Source organism: Acinonyx jubatus, chromosome D1 (assembly GCF_027475565.1).
Source record: "Acinonyx jubatus isolate Ajub_Pintada_27869175 chromosome D1, VMU_Ajub_asm_v1.0, whole genome shotgun sequence".
NCBI classification, from domain to species: Eukaryota; Metazoa; Chordata; class Mammalia; order Carnivora; family Felidae; genus Acinonyx; species Acinonyx jubatus.
The window spans coordinates 40,100,015-40,117,245 of record NC_069390.1 but is presented as its reverse complement, the minus strand read 5'-3'; the positions used below and the strand labels follow the sequence as shown (position 1 = coordinate 40,117,245).

The 17,231-nt window shown below is 50.6% G+C and overlaps 1 protein-coding gene across 4 annotated transcripts in view; it reads right to left on the bottom strand.

Annotated features, from left to right (window-relative positions):
* PTPN5 (protein tyrosine phosphatase non-receptor type 5) overlaps nt 1–17,231 on the bottom strand; it is a 56,204-nt gene that overhangs the window by 37,022 nt on the left and 1,951 nt on the right. For 3 of the 4 annotated variants that reach the window (XM_053203392.1, XM_053203391.1, XM_027073000.2), the window contains exon 2: nt 1,845–1,935. The exons of the other annotated variant lie outside the window; for it this stretch is intronic. In XM_053203392.1, coding sequence (XP_053059367.1) covers nt 1,845–1,935 — 91 coding nt within the window. The remainder of the gene's footprint in view (nt 1–1,844; nt 1,936–17,231) is intronic. 4 annotated transcript variants of the gene reach the window in all.

The following is a 17,231-nucleotide window of genomic DNA, read 5'->3' as shown; positions in this document are numbered from 1 at the left end:
ATCTACTCCTTTTTAAAATTATGGTAAAACACACATAAGATAAAATTCACTCTTTTAGCCAATTTGGAAGTGTACAATTCAGTGGCACTTAATATAGTCACAATGTTGCACAACCACCACAGCTATCTAGTTCCAGAGCAATTTCATCACCCCAAAAGGAAACCTCGTACCCATTAGGGAGCCCCCCCCCCCGCCCATCCTCCCCACCCCCAGCCTTTGGTACCCGTTAATCTGCTTCCTGTCCCTATAGATTAGCCTGTTCTGGGTATTTTATATAAATGGAATCATATAATACGTGGTCTTTTGTGTCTGGCTTCTCTTACTCAGCATGTTTTCTAGGTTCATCCAGGTTGCAGCACATATCAATACTTCATTCCTTTTTATGGCTGAATAACATGCGACTGTGTGGATACACTACCTTTTATTTATCCGTCCATCAAGCAATCGACATCAGGGTTGTTTCCACCTTCTGGCTATCACTAACAGTCTGCTGTGAACCCAACGTCTCCTTTAAACTCTGCCTCCAACACACTTATGACTTTGGGGAATCTTCTCTCACCCTGGGCCCCTGAAGCCTCATCTATAACATCAGGTGGTCAGACCCCTCGCAGCCTGCGTGGCAACACCACCCTCTGTTTACGTGTGTGTGTGTGTGCGTGTGTGTGAAAGTAACGTGTGCCTGACAGCTATTCCACCATTGCTGGATGCTGGAGATGGGACCTGGACCAGCCCACCTCATCTTCCTGGAACTCATGGCTGGTGGGGGAGACACGGGACAGCTACCTGCTGCGGGATGGGTGAGTCAGCATTCTAACAGAGGTCTGTCTGGGATGGGGCAGGTGCACCTCACCTCTGTCTGGGGGGGTGGGGGTGGGATGGGGGATGGGTGGGTGCCGATAGGAGGTATCATGGAATAAATGCCAGCATTGCCCAGGACTAGTGTAGAGAAATAGCTGACAGGTTTGAGGAGGGAGGCAGAGCTGCATCCTCTTCCTGGGTGGGTGAGGGGCCAGGCGGCGCTAGGTTGGTAAAGCCTGATTCCTGGGCCCCCAGCAACCTCCGGACCCAATGCAGGCAGATGTGCCTCTACCCTGGGCTTCATGCTCCTGGGGCTCCGGGGCCCCCGGGACACCTGTCACTGTTAACATGGAGTTCCTATGACCCTCCCGGAGCTCTGATACCACCAGACCTCGCTATTCCCCGTGTACTCCGACTTCTAGGCCTTTGTTCCCACTCTTCCCTCAGCCTGAAGTTTCCTTCTCCCCTCCTGCCAGGTCTTACTCATCCTCAACATGACTTCTTTCATGGAGCAGTCCCTGATCTCCCGGGGAGAATCAAGCTCTCCCATCTCGGGGCCCCCCCACACTCCTGGCTCACTACTTCGCTCTGCCTCTTACTTTGTTCTGTTGCTATAGTTAGCTGTTTATGCACCTGCTCCCCCCACCAGCTTTCCAGTCACTTAAGAGCACCCCCACCCCCTCAGCCACCTCTGCATCCCAGGTGTTCAGGGCCTGAGCCTATTGCTGGACACATTAGAGGTCAAGTGGAAGGCAGTGTCTTAGGGTTAGTGGCTTTGGGGGCTCTGGGAAGACAGACTCTAGTTAGGATCTTCCCAGCCTGAAGAAGACAGCCAGACCATGATCAGAAAGCGGCCCATAATGCCATCGAGATGTTCATCAGCGTGTTCAGCACGTATGGGCCAAGGACATGCCCCTTTCATGGAAGACAAATGATTGGGCTGACTGCTTCATGCAAATGAGTCACACGTCCCAGCGCATGCACATGGAGAGGGCGTGTCCTCCTCAACGGGTTGAGCTGCAGGGAAGCCCACACACATCACTCACCTGGCTTCCTCATAATTCATTCCCAAGGTGTCTGGACGGGGAAAGGCGCCATCAGGGGCCAGGGCAGGAAGTTCCTCCGCAGAAAAGCACACTGGCGACGTGAACGGAGAGAAGCCAGCTTTAGAACACCCAGATGGGGGACTGAGGCGAGAGAGGGTAAGTGCCTGGCGGCACGTCACACAGCGTGGACAGCTGTTTTCAGAGAGTTAGAAAGTCCAAATGTCCTCTCGGGAGTCGCCACTCTCTTCTCCTGGTGCCCTGCTTATCCGTTGCCACAGGAGGGCCCAAGACCAGAGGTCTGTTACCTGTTATTCTGTGTTAGACCTTTCTGCCTAAATGTCTGAGTCAGTTTCTGTTGCTGGTTACCAAAGAACTCAGACTGATGTGTGCAGAGAACTTGGGGAACAGACAGGCTCTGAGCCCTGGGCTCCCAATGCTTAGTTCACTGCTATTTCCATCCTGCCAAGCTGCCTACCCTCCCTGCCCAGCTGTCCACTGTCCAGCCATCTGTCCCCACGTCTGAGCAGACTGCAAACTTGGAGTGTTCTGGATCCCAAACACAGGGTCTGAGTGTTCTCTGCTTGGGATGTGCCCAGATAAATGACGACTTCTCCTTCCTGCTCTGTTGGTGGGAGACAGGGGTGTGGGTGTGGCAGAAGGGAAGGGAAGGTGGATGCTAGAGAGGTCCAGCCTGTGGAGGGGCTCGGGCAACGTGAAGTTTTCCATCTTTCGTGTGAGTCAGATTCAGGGACTAGAACATTCGCTTGCTCAACAAGTGTTTATTAAACAGCTCCTCTGTGCAGGCCATGGCACGAACCGTAGCTCAAGGCATAATGGGGGACTGCAGGTCAGCAAAGGCAATGGTGACATAGGTGGCCAGTCCGATGAAGAAGTGCAGGGTGCTGGGGGGGCACCAGTGAGGCCCCTAACGAGGCGGGGATATCAGGAGAGGTTCCCGGGAAGGGATTTAGGATGTGAAGGAGGAGCTGGGGTCAACGGCTACGGAATGTGAGAGGGGCACATGGGCTGTTCTAGGCAGAAGGAGGGCATGGGAACAGGCCTGGAGTTAAAAGAAATCAGGGCACATACAAGAGATGGAGAGAAACTCTGTCTGACAAGGGGAGAGTGACATGGGACGGGGACACTGACTGAGATGCTCATTTGTGAAACACTTCCTTCTTGTTTTCCATCTCCCTCCTCTTCTTTCTAGGGAGGTGAGACAGACCTTAATTCTTCAAACAGCCCTCGGAGGAACAGACTTTCATTCCCCGTGTTTTCTAGATGAAAAAATGGAGATTCAGAGAAGTGAAGTGACCAGCCCCAGGCCACACAGCTAGTAATGACAGATCTGCCCCTCGCCGCCCATATTCCTAAGCTCTCTTCTCTTCTGGCTTTCAGCCTTTGTTGAAAAAAATGATCTGAAAACAGGAAGAGAGTGGACACGAACGCATCAGCAGACTTTCTTTAAAAAAAAAATTCCTCATTGTAGGTCTATGTGGCTGCAACCCATTTTACAGATGAAGAAACTAAGGCTTGGGGGCCAAGTGACTTCCAGGCTCACACAGTGGGCAAATTAGTGAAGGAGCCAGAGGGGTGGATCCTAGCATGCCTGTCTTCCTGCCCAGGGCCCTGAAGGAGCTCACTCTGAGGGGCCATTAGCTTTGTGTGCCTTCCCCATGACGGGAGTGACCGGAAGTCCTCCCCTGGCCTGTGGCCTCAGGTTTCCCCGTGTGAGGAAGCAGCCCAGAGAGACTGGTTTGGGTGAAGAGTGTAGGTGATGGTGGCAGCCGTGTTCCATTACGGAAGCAACAAATGCACTCACTGGCCAAGGACCCAGCAGCCCTGGGCTCTTGTCCGAGACCACCTTGTGACTTTGGGCCAGTCATTTCCTCTGAGTCTCAGGAGTACCAACTGAAAATCAAGAGAATCAAATTTAATGGCTTTGAAGGGCCTCTCCTTAAGGTCGAGTTCAATTTCAGGGCTGTCAAGGTGGATTTAATGAGGCGGATGGAGGGGAGTGACAAGGGACCAGCAGAGGGCGCTCCCAGCAGCAGGGAAACAAGGCCTTGGTCCATGGAGCCTGGCAAAGGCCGCCCAATCTCTAGGTGCGTGGGGCGGTTCCCACCCTAGCCAGTTACTGACAGAGGCCACGTCCAGTTCTGGTGATTAGTATCTGCTGTGGGTGGCCCTATTTGTGTGGTGAGCCCCCCCCCCCGCCCCCCCCCAAATCAGTCGAAGATTTCAGAGTTCAAAGGTCATCTGGTTTAACTATGTTTTCCAGCACTCTGAAAAACACTCATTCTGTGCCCTCTCTTGACACCTCCCCAGCCCCAGCTACAGAGTTTAGCTGTAAACTAAAGGGGAAAACTGGCAATCACCAGCGCGAAGGCATGATCGTACCTCTTGTGACGATGCTCTGGCATCTCCATTCAGTTATACGCTCACGCCTACCTGTAACACCTTGGAATATACTTTTCCCTTCACTAGAAAAGCTCCCTTTTCCCTTCCCTGCTTGGAAAGCTCTGAAAGCCCCTTCTAAGATCCTGTTCAAACGTCATCTCTTCAGCAGAACTGTCCCTGAGTCCCTTAGGAAGAACTGGGCATGTCTTCGGTTCTCACGTCTCTGTTCAGAATTGATCTACTGGTGCCCGCATCCCCAACCCACTCGGGGTATCTGTGCACAAACCTGTGCTTTACAACGAGTGCAGATTCCTCAGTATAACCCAACCAACTAGACACAGTTCTCGTCCTCCTCCTGCACACGGAGAGACTGGGACTTGGAGAGACTGAGTCATTGCTCAAGGTCACACAGTTGGTAAGTGGCAGAACCAGGCTTCAAACTCACTTTGCCTCAACCCAAGGCCCAGGCTTTATTTAAACCACTAAGCGTAGGGCCTCGGACACAGACCTCCCTGTCTCCCGTGCCTGTACTCTATCTGACACCAGGCAGATATTCAAGATCTGTTTCTTGAAAAAATAAATTAAAAGCGGGTTAGACCCCGAGCATGAATAAATGGCTCACTAAAAAACACAAAGTACAGGGGCTCCTGGATGGCTCAGTCAGTTAACTGCCTGACTCTCGGTTTCAGCTCAGGTCATGATCTCACAGTTCATGAGTTGGAGCCCTGCATCAACAGCGTGGAGCCTGCTTGGGGTTCTCTCTCTCCCTTCCTGCCCCTCCCCCTGCTAGTGCTCCATCTCTCTCAAAATAAACACATAAACTTGACACACAAATACAGGTGTTGGGATTGGACTGCCCAAGTATGAACTCCAGATCCCTCAGTAGCTGCCCAGTCTTGGGCAAGAGCCTTGAATTTCCTATGCCCTCAGTCTTCTCACCTGTAAAATGGGAATAACCAGTGTACTTCAAAGGATTCTTAAGGAGATTAAGTGAATTTTGATCCTCCCAGAAGTTTTGATACAAGATACACGGAAAATGCTTAGAACGGGGCCCAGTAAACTCCCAAAACCTTTAGCTGCCACCATCTTGCATGTCAGGTGTTGCCTGTTTCTCGGTTAATACAGCCCTCTTTCCCCACGTAGCTGAGGTCCACGGAGACTCTAGAATAAGTCTTGTGTTATGCTAATAAATTGGTTCTCAGGAAAGTAAATAAATAAATAAATGAATTTTCAAAGCCCTGATGAGTGGCATTCGCCAATTTCCCTGGTGTAAATGATCCCACGGTGGCTGATTTCAAGCTATGAATGTGGGGGGGTCACGCTGCCAGTCTTGGAGGAGGTCAGGAGTTTTACTCCAACTCTCTGTGCCTCATTTTCCTCACCTTTGAAATAGCATTGCTAAAGCTCCTGGAGGAATGCCTGGCACACTGTATCCTCTGGAAGAGTTAGCGGATATAATGGTTGTTGGGAGCTGTTAACCACACTCACTGCTGCTTGTCTGGTTCTGACCCTGGCCCGGTCCCAGCACCTGGCCTCTCGCCTGATGCCCTGGCAGGCAGTCTCTGCCTTGGTCGCTTGCCTTCTAGGACTGAGGCCTTGTCCACTCTTGCGACTCTCTCCCCAACCCACCTGGAACCAGCATTCTCACTTAGCCTGTGTCGGGTCACCACATCCACCCTGATCACAAATGGTTTTGTGCTGCTGGTATCTAACCTACCTCTGGTTTCAGCCCTAGGTGTCCCTGATGCCCACCCACCCCTGGCCCGGACTAGCTGTGCCTCTGCCTTGCTCTGGACCGTCCACGATGGTCCCATGTGTTATCTGCTTTGTTCTTCCTCACTTACAAAACCACTTCTCAGAGGGCCTGTATGCACTTCCAGAGGGGAGAGCCGGAGTTCAGAGTGAGGGAGGGTTGTCCCCCCCTTCCCCTGTCGCCCACCCACCCGCTGCAGCTAGTGAGGACTCCAGTTCCTGCCACACCCCACAGTGAGGGCCAGAGTCCCCCCACCTCTGCCTCTGATTTAACCCTACTGTGCTCAGGCCTGACCCAAGCAGTGACAGCACAGGCTGGGAAGACCCTGGTACTTTAGGATTTGGTGAAAGATTCAGGAAAACAGAGTCAGATGCAGGGCCTGAGAGAGGCAAGGCAGAGGCGGCATCTGGAAACAGGTGGGTCTGAGGCTCCTTTGCCGGGAGAGACTACAGAGGGTATAATGGAATGAGAAAGAAAGAGACCAGATGGAACCAGGAGTCAAGGTTTAGATGGAAGCGGGTCTGACCTCCTGAATTCAGATGTAATAAACATCAGCCGCATACCTACTATGCGCCAAGTGCTTTCCAATGCTTTCTTCCATTGGACCCTCGCAGCAACCTGGTGAAAGAGGTATCGTTACCTCACTTCGTACAGGAGCTAATCAGCACCTGGAAGGGTTAGGGACCGGCACGGGCGCAGGTAAGTGTCACTCTAGTCCTGCTCAGACGGCCAATGGAGAAGACGGGACAGAGCCTGGTCCTGGGCCAAGGATAGTTAGTCCTCTCAGTGCCTCGTGCTACTGCTGACCATTCTGAGGTCACACACCTTAGAGCCATCATGGCACTCGGAAGAAGGATGGACTGAGAGGCAGAGAGACCTGGCTGAAAACGCTGTGCGCTTTGCCACCTTCTCCCCACGGGATCCCTGGCCAATGTCTGAACCTCTCTGAACCTCAGTTTCTTCCTCTGGGCCGCAGGAACAACAGAGCTGCCTGCTGCAGGGCGGTGGTAAAGTGCGAGTGACTGAAGTACAGAAAGTACCAGGCCACCCGAGGCAGACATCCTCCTCGTTATCACGGCTGACCTGGCTCAAAGCTTCATTTCCTGGCTCCCTCTAAGTCAACTCCGCACAGGAGACGCTCCAGCTCTTTGTAGCAGGCGGTGCCATCAGCTACAAAGGTCTGTTTCTTTTTTCCTCGGGCTCGGTCAGGTGTTTCTGGAGCTAATGAGAACAACGCAGGGCCTCTCCAGCAGAACAGACTCCTTTTCCCTCTGGAGAGCCCCGGGCTGTTTCCAGGTCCCCCTCGTCAGCCCCAGAAACCCTTGGGAAGGTGGGTCAAAGAACTGGCAGGCTGACTTCACAGGATTCCCCAAATCCTCCTTCACCATGAAAACTGCCCCACCTCCCACGCTCACTCTTGATTCTCAGCCTTTGTCTCTCCTGTTCCTCCTTCCTGCATAGGCCTCCCTGCTCCTCCTGTCTGAGCTGTGGCCTCGGGCCCTTCCAAGGCCTGCCTCAGCACCATGCCTCCTTCAGGAAGCCTCTCCAGTGAGTCCAGGGCCCGCTGACCTCTCCTCTGGCTAAATTCTTCTCCCAGGATTTGATTTGTGACTCGGAATCTGGCAACAGCCTGCACCCCACCCTGGGCTGCTCCCTGGCTCTCCTGCCCTTAACCTGGGCTTCCGTGAGTTGCCCAGGCTAAGAAGGGGCAAAGGACAGGCTTCCTCCTATCTGGCCCACGACAGGGAGCCCAGAGCAGAGGAAGAGGGATGGGAGGCAGGGCAATGTGCATCCAGCATTTCCTTGTACACTCAGATTTGAAAGGAAGATAGGGAGGGGGGACTAAGCGGGAGCAAAAGAAGGAAGTGAGTGAAAAGTGAAAGGAAAGGGAAGGGCAGCCATGTGAGACTCAGGACCAGGGTCACAAGAGGATGGATCTAGGCGGCTCTGGATCATGCTTTAAGGCTCTCGGTGAATTATCCCGATTGTGTAACTCTTTGAAAACTGCTGGAACTTGACCTCCTCCAGGCAGCCTTCCCTGATTGACTCTGGTCTCTTCCCTGGCTCCCTGAGTTACACTACTTTGAACCCACTGACGCCATTTCCCATGATGCTAGATCCTCTGCGGAAGGGCTGGAGGTTTCTGCCTCACTGGCGGTGAGTTTCTCTCTACATTTCTAATCTATAATCAGAGATGTCTCACCGTGTCTCTTTTATCAGCTTCAGAGGGTGGCTGAGATTTGTTTTGCACAGTTGTTGTGAATCCAGTTTGCCTCCAACACAATCTTGAGACAAGGCCTGCTATGATCTTATACCCATTTCTTTACTCTCAGGTTCTGTTGGGTCTAAGACTCAATCCCTGCCCTCAGCCAGCTTCCAGCCTAGAGCATCGAATCAAAAGTGTGCTAATGTCAGGAGCACCTGGGTGGCTCAGTCACTTAAGCGTCCAACTACGGCTCAGGTCATGATCTCACAGTTTGTGAGTTCAGGCCCTATGTCGGGCCCTGTGCTGACAGCTCGGAGCCTGGAGCCTGCTTTGGATTCTGTGTCTCCCTTGCTCTCTATCCCTTGCCCACTCACACGGTCTCTCTCTCTCTCTCTCTCAAACACAAACATTAAAAAAAAATTCTTTTTAACGTGCTAAATGTCAACTGAGGCTGTCTTACAGGAGTGCCTAGGAGGGCACAATGGGAGGGTCTGGGAAGCTGCACAGAAAGACGACGAGCATCTTCAGGACAAGTGGGAGTTTGGCAAACAGCGGGGAAGGCATTCCAGGCAGAGAACACTGCTGGGGCAAAGACCAGGAGAGATGAAAAGAGCAGGGCGGCAGGAGAAAGAGGACACCTTGGTGCAGCTGGAGAGTGGGCAGCAGAGGGGACTCACACGCCATGGCAGACGGCTGTGTGCAGCAGGCTAGGGCGTACGGACTTAAACTCGGAGGTCGCTTATTCTCAGTAGGATGGAGGCAGGTATCGCCACTGGAGCTGGCATTTAGAAATCCGTGTCAGTGATGCTGGGGGTGCAACACCATGGGTGGATCCCCCAAACTGCTGTATTCCACCAAAGACCACATCTATGATACGATTCATATGAAGATCGAGAACAGACACAACCGTTCTGGTTGGCTCAATAGGTTGAGTGTCCAACTTCAGCTCAGGACATGATTTCACGGTTCGTGAGTTCAAGCCCCGCCTCGGGCTCGCAGCTGTCAGAGCAGAGCCCGCTTCAGAACCTCTGTCTCCCTCTCTGCCCCTCCCCAGCTCTCTCTCTCAAAAATAAATAAACATTAAAAATTAAAAAAAAAAAAAAAAAAAAGAACAGATAAAACATCCAGAATGACAAAACAAGGAACAACAGTTAACCTCCGAGGGCAGGTACTGACTGGAAGGGAGAAAGAGGAAACTTTCAGGGCTGCTGGAAATGTGCCACATCTTAATCCTGGTGATGGTTCCATAACTTCATTCAGTTGTCAAGACTCACTGAAGGCAACATTTAGGGTCTGCACGTCTCCCTGTTCATAAAATATATCTTTTTTTAAAAAAAAATTTTTTTTAAACGTTTATTTTTGAGACAGAGAGAGAGACACAGCATGAACGGGGGAGGGGCAGAGAGAGAGGGAGACACAGAATCGGAAGCAGGCTCCAGGCTCTGAGCCATCAGCCCAGAGCCCGACGCAGGGCTCGAACTCACGGACCGCGAGATCATGACCTGAGCCGAAGTCGGACGCTTAACCGACTGAGCCACCCAGGCGCCCCTCTTTTTTTTTTTTTTTTTAAGTTTATCCATTTATTCTGAGAGAGACAGTACACAGGAGGGGGAGAGAGGGAAAGAAAGGGAATCCCAGGCAGGCTCCGCACTGTCAGCGCAGAGCCCGATGTGGGGCTTGAACCCAAGAACCGTGAAATCATGACCTGAGCGGAAATCAAGAGTTGGTCGCTTAACCGACCAAGCCACCCAAGGTCCCCCCATAAAATATATCTCACAAATGCGTGTGAGCGCTCTTGGTTGTCACAACGACTGAGGGGGCCGCTGGCAACATTTAGAGGACGGGGCCAGGGATGCTTTCACAATGAAGAGATCTCCCACTCAAAGGCCAACAGGGGCCCTACTGGGAAGTATTGGTGCAGGCCACAGGCAGCACCAGGGGTTTACAGAGCAGAGAGAACTGCCCATTTCTGGGTTTGGGGAAGATGGGGCTTTGGCCATGATGGGAGCCCATGAGGTCCAGGCATCTCAGGGCAGTGAAATGGCGGAGAATGACCTATGACCGGCACTGCCACTCTGGGGCTTTGTGTTTGGTCAACTTCAGCCTGCTGTCCTGAAGCTGCTCAGGCCCAGGAGGGGCCCTGCACGTCCCTCTGAGACCCCCCCAGAAGAGGCTGAAAGGAGGCTAGCCTGAGTGGTCAGAGACAGCTGATGTCAGAGGGAAAAGGAAATGCCCCCCGTCTGGCCTCCGGGCCTCATGGTAAGCACCACGGATGATGAATGATCATCTTCCCCTGAAATGGAGTCTCAGGGAGGAGGGGCGCCCTGGGAGATCAGGTCACCGGCAGTGGGGCGGGACGCTGCTGCCACAGAAAACCATTTCCTGACATCATGGGCAAAAGAAGGACACAGCTGACTTACACTCAAAAGCTTGCCTCACCCCTTCCCTCAGGAAGCCTTCTCTGATCTCCATGCCGGGCAGGTGTCTCTCCTGTGATCCCACAGCCACTGGCCCTACACGAGAGGACAGCGACTGCCTTGGTCTGAATTCTGGCTCTGCCACTGACCTGCTGTGTGTTCCTGGCAAGTTCCTTAAGCCTTTGGAGTCTGTAAGCCGAGGGAAATAAAGACCTTCTGTACTGAACTGTTATGAGGATTAGGTGAGATAATATAATGAGCACTCAGAAAAAGTCAGTGTTTATGATTATCATCACAGCACACAGCAGCAGTATGGAGCACGATCACCGGGTTACTTCTCTGGCACACCTAAGAGCTGTAAGCTCCTTGTGGGCAGGGTCCTCGTGGCCGTGTGGATTCCCTGGCACAGTAAATACTTGCATGCATGAATGAACTGCATCCACTAAGACCTCTCCTGAGAGCTTTCTTTTCCACCCACGATGTCTCCACATCACAGTAATTCTTCAGAAATGGAGGCTGGATTCATTTGTACTCCATTTTCGCCTTCTTTCCTCTCTGCTATCTCTAAGGCCACGCAGAATCCACAAAAATCTACTTTTTAATTTATTTATTAAGAAACTTTTTTTAATGTTTACTTATTTTTAGAGAGACAGAGTGCAAGTGGGGGATGGGCGGAGAGAGACAGAGACACAGAATCCAAAGCAAGCTCCAGGCTCCCAGCTGTCAGCACAGAGCCCGACGCTGGGCTCAAACTCACAAACTGTGAGATCATGACCTGAGCCAAAATTGGATGCCTAACTGACTGAGCCACCCAGGCGCCCCAAGTGTTTATTTATTTTTGAGAGAGAGAGAGAGAAAGAGATTGGGAGCAAGGGAGGGGCAGAGAGAAAGAGAGAGAATCCCAAGCAGGCTCCACGCTGTCAGTGCAGAGCCGGATGCAGGGCTCTATCCCACAAACCATGAGATCCTGACCTGAGCAAAAATCAAGAGTCAGACACCCAACAACTGAGCCACCCAGGTGGCCCCAAAAATCTACTTTTTAAACGTTCATGGCTTCTTCCCAGACTCCAAACTCCTAAGACTTCATTCAGTGACCTTTTTTATGGTGGGCCCACAAAAATCCTTTTTAATAAAAGCCCCCATGGCTTCTCAAAAAGTTAAACCATATGATCCAGCAACTCCACTTCTAGGTCCATAGCCAAAAAACTGAAAGCAGGGGCTCAGGTGCGTGTTCATCGATAGTCATAGGAGCACTGTCCATGGTAACCGAAAGCTGGAGGCCACCTCAGTGCCCATCAATGGATGATGAATGGAGACGCAAAATGTGGTATGTATGTACAATGGAATATTACTCAGTCTTAACAAAGAAGGAAATTTTGACATATGCTACAACATGGAGGAATCTTGACAACATTACGCCAAGTGAAATAAGCCAGACACAAAAGGGCAAAATACTGCGTGATTCCGCTTGTATGAGGGACCGAGAACAGGTGAATCCACAGAGAAAGAAAGTAGAATACAGGTTACCAGAGGCTGGGAAGGAATGAGGAATTATTATTTCATGAACAGAGTTTCAGTTTTGCAAGATGAAAAGAGTTCTATAGATGGATGGTGGTGATGGTTGTATAACACTGTGAATGTACGTAACCCCACTGAACTGTATGCTCACAAATGGTTAAAAGAGCCAACTTTATGGACTTCATAATTTTAAAAAAGCACCCCGAACTGAACCAACAAAATGCTGGAGGGACTCCGTCTCGAATCGGAGGGTGCTGGGTACCACTCTGCCATGCCCTCAATGCTCTACTGACTTTGGCCTCCTGACTCATGACCTCCCTATCCATCCTTTCCTTGGCTCTTGCTCTGGGGTCCCCTGTTCTCTTTCTGCCCCAGGACCCAGGGCCACATCATTGGTGTCCATGAAATCAACTCACATTTTCCCACAGTCACCCCTTCCCCTATCCTTGGGCCCCTCTTTAGACCCCCCTTGGTCCCATCATCTACCCTCTTGAGGATGCTTAAAATGGATGCCTTGAGAATCAGAGACAGAAAAGTTGTGGTTGAGGATATTCACTTCTATATCGACCGATGAGGAAATGGTCAAGCAAAAACAGTAAAGCCACTGAGGCTAAAAAGAAGATCATGATGGAACACAGAAGTTATGATACAATGTTAAGTGAAAACTGCAATGTACTACAATTAGATGTGGGCTGATTTCATCTATTAAAAAATACAGACCTTTAGAGAGAGGCAAACCAAGAAACAGACTCTTAACGACAGAGAACAAACTGACGGTTAATGGAGGGGCGGGGCGTGGGGGTGTGGGTGAAACAGGTGAGGGGGGTTAAGGATTGCACTTGTCACGAGGAGCACCTGGCATTGTATGGACGTGCTGCATCACTATATGGTACACCTGAAACTCAAACTACGTTAACTAGCCGGAATTTAAATTAAAAAAATATGTAAAACAAACTGCAGGAAGAAAAAAAATACTGATCTTTAGAAGAAACAGAATGGGACATCTAAACCCATGGCTAACCTTACATTTGCTTTATAGTAAGGTCATGTTATTTTTACAATACAATTCGTTTTTTAAGGCCAGGCAACACCCTTAGGCAGATGATGAAACATACAATCTTTGGAACTGACACCCACATGAAATCCACAAATCCCCCTGAGTGGCTTCCAGAGAGTTCCAGGAGAGGGGAACGAACCCTTCCACTCTTAAGACAGACATGTGGAAGCCTCTCTAATGACTTCAACAAGCACCTCACCATGCAAAGGAAGGACAAATTTAGGGTCTTTATTTTTGCCATCACAGTGACAAGGAGATTTGGCCATGGACAGTTTATCCCCTACATTAGCCCAAAGTTAGAAATTCTCACCAAGATGCTTGCTCTTGAACAAATCTGCAAACTGAGGACTTCTCATACTTGAATGACAGCCCATTCACATCATCTGAGTGTTATCATTTTGATCATACTGCAGCTTACTATGCCATAATATCTTTATTTAGGGGTTCGTGTGGTTCCGAGGTATGAAGCTTCATACATAAATGGTCATTTCTAATATTCATTCATTCAACAACTATTTAGTGAGCCACTGCTGCGTGTCACGCTCGGCCTGCTAGTCATCAAGAATACAAGGAGAACAGGACTCTGGTTCTCTTGGGACTCATTAACACTGTGATTTCTTATTCCTCAGGCCTGTAAACATCTACAGGACCTGGCCCTGCCCCTCTCTCCTACCTCTTCCCTTACCAAACTTCCTCTCCACCTATCTCTTATAGCCCCTCAAAACACCAAGGTATTCTTACCCCAGGGCCTTTGCACTTGCAGTCTTCTCTTCTTAGAATGCTATTCCCCCTGGTCTCCCCACATCCTTTAGGTCTTTGGTCAACTATCACCTTCTCCAAGGCAATTCTGTCTAAAGGCAAAAGTCTTCCTTCACTCTTCCTCCTCCCCACCCTGTTTTATTTTCCTCCAGAGCACAGCTCACCCCCTGAAATGTCATATCTTTACTTATGTTTTATTTTCTGTCTCCCTTGGTAGAGCTTGGGCAGGAAGTTCATCTTTTCCAGCAATGTATCCCCAGAGCCCAGAACAACCTGGCACATAACAGATGTTTGTATGTATCTGGAGACTGAATGAATGAATGAACAAACTGGCTCTTGACAGTCTGGGGTGCTCAGTGAGCCAGCTTTGCAGGAGTCATTATGGTTCCCTGTCAGATCCATGGCCCCCACTCAGGCTTCCCCATTCCTCCTCCTGCTGGGCTCGCTCTGTGAATGACATTCCTACCCACTCAGGCTCAAAACCTTGCCACCACTTCTCATTCCTCCGTCCCTCCAGCACCCATAACTGCCAATTTTGGTGACCCTCTGGCCTCCTGCATCAACTCCTTTCTCTCTTCATTCTGACAACGACCCCCCCGCCCCACCTTATCTCTCACCTAGACCACGGTCATTATTTCCTACTTGGGCTCCCTCCCAGCAAGTCCTCCCCTCCTGTCTGTTCTTCACAGGGCAGCCAGGATGAGTTTCCTCATGGCCAGGCTTGATCACATCTCTCCCCTACCCAGAAACAAAGACCAGATGCCTGGATGGCAACTGCAGCTCAGGTCAAGATCTCACGGTTCGTGGGTTCGAGCCCAACATCGGGCTTTGCGCTGACGGCACAGAGCCTACTTCGGGTTCTCTGTCTCCCTCTCTCTCTCTGCCCCTGCCCTGCTTGCACTCTCTCAAAAATAAAAAAAAAATTTTAAAAAATTAAGAAAAAAAGAAACTAAAGACCAATCCCTTAGGTCAGCATTCAATCCTCCCAGAAACTGCCTCCACCTTCCTACCTAGCTTTCCGTCTCACAACCCCTCTGTTCTCCTTCTTGCTCCAGTTGGAATGAACCGCTTTTAGTTTCTACATGTGCCTTAGAAGCCCCCACTGCCTGTTTCCTGCTCATGCTGCTTCCAATACTTGAAATACTTTCCCTTCTTTCTTCTAGTGTACTCATCATTTAGACCCAACTCAAATGCTACACAGCTTCTCCAAGAAGCGGTTCCCGATTTTCCGGAAGAATATAAAGTGCATCCTTCTCAACTCTTTCCCAAAGGTCATCTGTTTCTCTTTTGGGGCAGGTGTCAGAAAGCACAGGCAACATGAGATGTAGAAGAAAGAGTTCAGAACCCGGGTTCAGATGATCTGAGCTGGACCCACAGCTCTCTGGGTCTGAGACTTACAAAGTATGCACCCTTAGATAAATTAAACTCTTGAGTCTTAACTTCCCCATTCATGCAATGGGAACAATCACACTATGACTATCATGGGTGTGTTAGGAGAATTACATGTAAGTGACAGCGTAAAAAAAGCTTTGGCACTAATAAATGACTAAATTCGGTCATGATCAGCAGCTAAACCACTGGTAAACAAAAGTGTGACTTGTCCCGGGGAGGTTTCATGGAGGTCTCTTGCTGGATGAGCCCTAAATCCAGGAATAGGTCAGTGGGGAAGGGATTTTCTGAGGCAGAGGGACTCTGAGGCCCTAAAATCCCATATCCTCAGGCAATCCGAAGAGGGAAGAAGTAGAGGGTATATCCACAAAGCTGGGGCCCTAATGGTATTAATAGCTACCGATTCCGGAGCTTTTCCTGTGCCCCAGGCACTGCGCTAAGTACCCTACATAAATTATCTCATCTCATTTTATTCCCTCACAGAGTAATAGAAGAGGAAAGTCAGGCCCACAGCAGTTATATAAATAAGTGCTCCCCTCCCCCACCCCACCCTTCCAACAGTTCAGACCTAAAAGATATCCTGAAAATTTCCAATCCAGTGATCTTACTTTTCAGATGGGGAAACTGAGACCCTCAGAGAGGTGATGAGCATTTACCGAAACTGTGCAGCCAGTGAGGAAGAACCTGGGCCTGGAACCGAGATCTCCTCACTCCCAGGGTGGGAGTCACTGCTCGGCAAAAATCCAGGGGTACCACTCATTTTAGAGTATATGACAATGGCGGCTCTGGAGGACAAAGCCATTTATGTGGACCACAATGTGGGTGGTGGTCCTTGGAGTTATGCCACCTAGTCATCCTGGCTCTGCTCCGTGCCAGGCTGCCCACCCCACTCAGGAAGGCAGCTCTTGAGACGAGAGCCTCAGGCCCCCAGAAGCCGAATACTGCCCTCCTTGCCAACCATCTCCTTCAACGAAATCTCCTCAAAAGTGACTGACTTCATCCATTCACCATCCAGCTTGCACTCCTTCAACGTACCTCTCGGGGCACCCTGTCTGCGCCAGGCACCGGGCTCAGCTCTGGGGACACCCAGCTGCCCTTGAGGGGAGCCTTGCCCTGAGTTACCACCTGAGCCTGGTGAGGCTGTAGCTCAAGCCTCCACCAAAGCTTTGTCAGCAACACCAAGGGCCATACTGAACAGACATCAAGGAGGAAGGGGTGGCCCGACATCAAGGACTTGGGGACCTCTGCAAAGAGATGATGAAAAGGGCCCAGCTGGAGTAGAAGACCCAGGCCCTTAAGGAGGAGGAGAGAGTGACTGGGATGGCATACGGTCAGGTCAAGGTGGGGGAAGGGGTGGACTCCTGAATGCCACGTCAACCGGTCCAACTGAGGACACAAGCTCAGTGACCCCTGGGAGAACCCAACACTCTGGAATCTGATCTCTGGCCTGGAGCTGCTTCATTCTCCCAAATTAAATCCCAAACCTGGAGTGTTTGCTTGCATGAGAGAGCTCTCCTTTGGGGCTGACTGAGGCAAACTAAAGGCCAACCCTCCCCCCCCACCCCCCCATCCCCGTCCCCCCAATAAGGATGGTAGCAAATGAATGGCACCTACCGCTCCAAGTAGAGACAGGGCTGGAATTACAAAGAAGCTCAGATGAATTTTGGGGTTCAGGGGCTTCAATGGGTATAGGATTGAACTATGTAGGAAGAAAATGAGTATGAAAGCCAGAGACCCTAGATTCGAATGCAGGCTTTGTCACTAACTCTCTGGTGACCTTGGTCAAGCCACCTCACTGGACCTCAGTTTCCCCATTTGTAAAGTGAGGGGCTTAAATGAGTTCCAAAGGTTCTTCTGATCCCGACCCTCTAAGCCAGTGATCCTTACT